General features: G+C 38.9%; 1 protein-coding gene across 1 annotated transcript in view; it reads right to left on the bottom strand.

The window, feature by feature from the left end:
• Positions 1 to 2,019: 2,019 nt before the first annotated feature.
• Positions 2,020 to 6,703, bottom strand: part of snx7 (sorting nexin 7) — a 48,539-nt gene continuing 43,855 nt past the window's right edge. Inside the window, exon 9 of the mRNA XM_042400159.1 lies at positions 2,020 to 2,939. Within this exon, the coding sequence (XP_042256093.1) occupies positions 2,859 to 2,939 (81 nt within the window). The 3' untranslated portion in view covers positions 2,020 to 2,858. The remainder of the gene's footprint in view (positions 2,940 to 6,703) is intronic.

Below are 6,703 nucleotides of genomic sequence, written 5' to 3'. Positions count from 1 at the left end.
GAGCAATTTTTTGATGAAATATTATAGTTGTTCTTTTTGGTTTTTACCTTGAATAAATCTGCACTGGCAGATTCCTCATCAGTTCATAATTGAGCAAATACATTAAAGACACAGGACCTTAACTTGAACGTTTGATCATTTAGCTGTGGCAGGATCAGACTACTCAGTATTTTTGTCTTTTCAAATGATCATTGTGTATTAGGCAATAAGAGGCTTAAATTCCTGCTGAAACCTGGCTGACAGACATGTTGGACCTCGACCAATCATATGTTCTTTCACAACTTGTGTGGCCTGCAGATGAACAGGTCAGATGCCAGCAACTGACTGCAGCACCAATAATGAACGTTTCTATTTGGGTTATTCTATCAGGGTTTTATGAATGAAAGTGAAGCTGGAACCATTTACGGTCATAAGCAGTGAAGGTGGGCTCTATTGTAATGCTCCTGAGTCAGTCAAATGGTTCCAGGCTCACTGAAATGACATAAAACACCATTCCTCTCCAGCCTCCATCTGTGTGTTAAAGTGATGCTTTTTGTCATTCAGACGTGGATGACTTTTACATTAATGACATTATCAGGACATTTACAGAGAGAGACGATATTTGCCACCTGGTGTGTGAGAGAGAAAGGTGAGTAAAACATGTTACAATGGTAAGGAAGAGGACTTTTTTGCTTGTTTGCAGCCTGCACTATTGATGGATTTTAAATGTAATTGTGTGCATATGAGATGATTATTGAGACATTATATTTATCACAGTGATGTTAGAAGGTGAAAGAAGAAGCAAATTTCTCTCTCTGCATGTTTAATCTTGTGCTGCTGCAGCCTTTACGTTCATCTGACAGCATTCAGTTCAGACTTGTATCATGTTGAAAAAGTGATACTCAGACACGAGGCCGACGTTAAATTGCCATTGGATTAACATAAAAAGGTGCATGTCTGAAAGGGGCTTTAGAGTGCTCTGTGTTGTCAAACTGTGATAGAAGGTAAAGAAAATCTGACCTGCTAGTTGTTTTTGTCAAGACATTATGAGGTGTTCCAGATGTTTTCCTCTATAACCCCCCACACAAGATAAAACCAGCAGTTGTCATTACCAGGCTGATAGTGGGTAGTCTGATCCTGGCATCATGTATGTGTGTTTATGACCATACCTCTTACTGAAATCAGGTCCTCAGGCTGCATGGCATGTCGGTAACATAGTATAGAGACAGTTTTTGAAAAAAACAAACAAACAAACAAACAAAAAAAAAACTTACTAGCTTTTTACAGATCTGTTTCCAAAGCGGAGAATGAACTTTCACACTTAATACAGACGAGTCTCTTGGAACCATGTCACTATATGAGCTCCCTGATGGCAGTCTGATAAAGATTCAGGAAAAGCTGTATTCTTTGCTAATAAGCTATCTAGCTAAGGTTCAGGATAGATTTTGGTCAGTCACATGGTTCCATCGATATGGTATTAGTGACATATTTGGGTCACAATTCAGGGGCCCCATCCATTTAAGTCCACATTCTGAGATGAATGAATATGTCACAGCGGCTTGACAAAGACCTGTTGTCTCAGTTGGATGAGAACAAAAGCAGGTGTCAGTATACACTAACCTGTTGCACATAGGTGCTTGTTAATGGTTCATTCAGGCCGTTCAGCTAAAGAAGTTGGACATTTACCTCCCAGTTATTGACATTCAGAAAGATCATTGGTGTATACATCACTTAACCACTGCACTGCAAGAAGTAAACGCTGGAAACCAGCCATGAACTATACTGTCTATTGTTGTCAGCAGCCTGGACATGTTGTTCATCACTACATGTTGCTGTTTGAGTCATTTACATATTATGACTGAAAAATGTAGAGCTGAAACAATTCAGACAATCGATCAGTTGCCAACTGTTAAATGAATCATTTTGAGTCATTTTTTAAGAAAAATAGTCCAAATTCTGTGATTCCAGCTTCTCAAATGTGAATATTTTCTGGTTTCTTAAGTCCTCTATGACAGTAAACTGATTATTTTTTGGGTTATGGACAAAAAAAGACATTTGAGGACGTCATCTTGGGCGTTAGACATTTTATGGACCAAACAACTAATTGATTAATTGCGAAAATAATCGACAAATTGATTGAGAAATGAAAATAACTGTTAGTTGCAGCTGTAGAAAAATGGAAATCCTGTAGATATATTTACCATTTATTACAGAATGGCTCTTATTTTCATAGTCTTGGCCATCATTCAGATCAGTTAGAATAACATTATACTCACCATCATGACTAATCCACCATAGCACAGGAAAACTGTGATAAGTACGGAAGAGTTAATATATGTTTTGGACACTAGGTCAAACAAACCAGTTGCACGTCGTGTTGTGTTAGCTGTTCGAGTGCAACTTCCTGATGGTAAAGTTACAACTTGAGGAGCTGAGGAGGATGACCTGAATGAATCATTAGTTTTGGTTTTTTGAGAAGTGAGGAGTGGGAACTGATAATAAAACCACACTTTAGTAGTAAAAATTGCAACTGAAAACTGTAAAATGGAGCTAGAAACACCAGGAGTCTTCATTTAATTTTTGGCCATGCACATGGAGTTGTGTAAACACTAATATATGGATAGTTGGATCACAGTGTAGGCTTTAGTGATATACAATCATCACTGGAATGGTGAGACTGGGATTAACATCTTTGGCCAGACAGACAGAAAAGGAAGAGAGGCAGAATGTGCTTGTTTCGTACATGATGCATGTTAGCATGAGTTGACATTGGTTCAAAGTCTATATTTGGAGGTTTTTGGAGGACAGACAAAAGTGGGTGTGCATTATGTAGTTCCGAAAGAGCAGGCAACCTTCAAGTTTTGGATCATCTCCACATATTAAGAGGCGTCTTCCCCATCTCTCTGTTCGCTGGCCTCCACTCTCTGAGACAGGAGGAATGACTCCCACACAGCCAGGCACTGGAAGAGAAGACACATCATCATCATCTTCATTATCATCATCGGGTTTGGTGGACCCCTACTGTGACATGTCCTCTGTAGAAAGGCCTACTGTATCTTCATGACAACTGAGCAAACACTACTGATGAAGACCGTAAGATGTGGTTTAAAAACTCTGGACAAAACTAGTCAACAAGGTTGAGCTTGAGTTAAGATTATTTACTTTAACAACTATTTCCGAGGTCAGAAGTAAACTTTCATGGTCAAATTTATGGTTGATGTCACCCACACTCTACATGCATCTATTCTGACACAGGCTTTAGACCAGTGGCAGTGGTGGAAGAAGTATTTAGATCCTTCACTAAAGTAAAAGTACCAATACAGTGATGTAAAAGTACTCCATTACAAGTAAAAGTCCTGCATGAAAAATCCCACTTAAAGGTAAAGTCAGTCACTCTGGTTAAAGATTGCTGATATTTGAACTAAACACCCAAACAATTACACCCCTCCCTTCATGCTCCTTAAGAAGCTCTGCTCCCAAATTCCTGGATACACATTGTCAAGGCAACAACCAAAAGAGAAATATGGTGGAATCCAGAGCAATCCAGCCCTCCACGAAAAATATTAGGCCGCCCCTGGGAAACTTAACCTTTCCCTTTCATAGTTTACATCAAATGTTTTACATGGCTTTTCACAAAGCTACAGTAAATAACAATGTAAATACAAAGTGCATGTAAGTCCAAATAAATATGTCTTTCTGTCTACTAATAGTGCCTGTACATGAAACCACAGGTACGGTGCCATGTCATGTGTCAGGCTGAACATATCATGGAGCTGAAATAAAGTCTGATAAATGTACCAGATCAATTACAGATTAAAAAAATATGTAGAATCACTGCCTGTTTGACCAGAACAGATTTGTGTGTCACAAACACAAACAGCTGGCAGTGACAGAAATGGTGTGCCGATGACATTTTTCTGAGGCAACAACAACTGCAGTACTTTCATTCTACCATGAATGAGGCAGTCTACCGCGTCAGTCTCATAGTACATTCAAACTTATTGGATATAATCATAAAACAAACTTTTTTTTTGTTTATTCTTAGATTAATTAAAAGAATTAAACTAATAAAAAGACATACAGGTGTGTTTCCGGCGTCATGTTGCCTCCCAGTGAACAATGCTGATAAAACTGGCCCACGCTTGAATCTGATTGCTGACCCCTGCTTTAGAACCTCATAGAAAACTATGGTTTTCCTCTTAAAAAACAGGATAACAGTACCTCACAGATTTTTTAAATAAACTGCATCATATCCACCATCATAGAGCCGCTTATGCTTACTAACTAGTATCAATTCTTTTCTTACTTATTCTTTGTTGTACATTGTCTTCAATTTATGTTAACATCACATTTTAGGTTGAGGATAAAAATACGTTTTGAACATTTTCATCTTAGAGATAATCATCATGGTGATAATCATCACAGTATTTCTTTATTTTACCACTGTACCACTGCTAGCATCATGATTCTAATCAGCACTGAGCATCAGATATGAAACAGTGTTCTGTCAGTGTCTGAAGTGCTTTCCCCAATGTCTATCCCAGCACTTCTCGCCTCTTTCTCTTTTGATCCCTCTCTCTCTCTTCTTCCTTTGCCTAACTCCATTGCTATCTCATCAGTGAAGGCACACTGTTGGACCGACAGAGGCACTGAGACAGTCCCATTGTGTTTGTATGTGTGTGTGTCGCAGAGGACTTGACAAAGTGAATCGCACTTTTATGGCAAAAAAGCAGTTATCTAGATAGCAGGAGAGGCAGGCAGGAAGCCATGCAACCAGAAAGTGAAAATGAACCTGGGTTCCAGTCTGTCAGCACACATCAATAAAGTGCAGGCACTTTTTCCAAGGTAATAGCAGTTTGTTTAGAGGCAGCAATCAGTCAGAGCCTCGGCCCGCCGACTCTCCATTTAACAGCCAATTTCTCTCAATTGCACGGACGGCACCTTGGTGGCACTGTGGCAGAGCAGGCTGGAGGTTTGGTGATAGGAATGATTTTAGGAGGCAGAAATGTCATTGGTCGAGTTAAACCTCAATAGGAAGAGCCCCAAAAAAAGTCCAGTGGAAAGGGGAGCAGGTGAGTCAGGAGGAGGCTGATGTTAAGACTCAAACTCATCATTAAAGAAAGAAGACTAAACAACTTACCTAGAATTTAACTCCTACATCAAAACCTAAATGAACACAATCAGATCCCATTCCCCTCCCATCAGTAGGAGTTGCTAGTGCAGCTGTAAGGCATGATCCCTCACCAGCTTCCCACCCACTATCACTGATATTTGCTGTAGCACTGATGCCACAGACACGGCTGCCAGGGCTAAGTGTTTTTATCCATGCACTACCCAAGATTAGGGGTTTCACAAAAGTTTATCTTTAATTCACGAGATTTGGCAAAATAGTAGTGGAGTAGTATTCAACTAGTTGCTCATCTTCATAATAAGTCTGAGGTTCGTCCCTACATCTAACCACTTCCCCTGTGTGTGGATCAGTATTTGACTTTTATTCTCACAAGCCAAAACTACACTGTTATAGAAGTGGATGCTAAAAAAGTCAAATCTAAATAGATCTAGAAAAATCTAATCTAGATCTAGATTTTTAAAATTTTTATTATTTTTTTTTTTTACTTGAGATACTGCTCAGCCCTACACTGCACCCTACACAACATTTGTCTTTCTACTCCAGTAAAACTTTTATGCTCATCGATCATTGTTTTTCAGGTCTGTGCTCGTAAAATCTAATAAATAAGACGATATTTTGCAGAGGAGATTGAAATGATGCCACACCTAAACAGTTTAAATGCATGTTGGATGTTGTTTTATAAATCAACTGTTGTAAATCTGGTGATGGATGAAATCACATTATCTTCCAGTATTTGACTGCTGCCCACAGTGCTGTCTCAACCCAGTCTCACGGCAGTTTGTGAAATAGTCACAAAATTTAATCTGACAATCTCAACATTTTTGAATGGAGTTCTGCACACAAGTCAGCAGGTCCTCTGATCCGCCCATCGGACTGATGTGGACCATTGACCGTACTGATAAAATAAAGAAATAAAAACAAGGATAAATTTGCAGGATTAAATGTTGAGTAATGTAGTGATTATAGTTACAAACAATACAGTGTTTTTGCTCTCGAGTCCTGACTGACAGAAAAAAAATCTGGTGCAGGCACAAACCATATTTTCAACTGAAATACATTAGTTTGAAAGTCGTGCTATCTATAGATTAAATTTGGTGACTATTTCACAAACTGCCATTAGACGGGGTTGCTGTCTAGTGTTTTTAGTAGTCAGTTGACTAATTGATTGAAACCCAGTATATGTGAGTTATATATCACTTGTGAATAGTGTGCATCTTCACAAAAAAAACCCCAAAACACTTAATGGCTCCTAAAATCAACCATTTTGCCCTTTCTGCCTTAGCCTGGTTTGCTTTAGTTTTAGTTTATTTGACACAAAGAAAGGGAGGGTCAAATATATGATCATGTCAAGGGTAACACAATAAAATCTAAGACTCATTTCTGCTGTGTTCCTTCATGTAAAGACAGTATTGCTGCAGGGGTCCAGGTTCCTAGGCGACATAAGGCAGGAGGCACATCACAGCAGACTGTGATGGGAAATGAAAAGTGACTGCTGACCTTTCAGAGAATCTTTTTCTACATTTATTCAAATGATTTCACGAGTCAAATGTTTTCTGTCACCAGCTCATCTTGCGCTATTTATAAAACATTACA

This window comes from Thunnus maccoyii, chromosome 21 (assembly GCF_910596095.1).
Source record: "Thunnus maccoyii chromosome 21, fThuMac1.1, whole genome shotgun sequence".
Lineage (NCBI taxonomy): Eukaryota > Metazoa > Chordata > Actinopteri > Scombriformes > Scombridae > Thunnus > Thunnus maccoyii.
The sequence above is the reverse complement of the archived record's forward strand: the minus strand, read 5'-3'. Positions and strand labels throughout refer to the sequence as shown.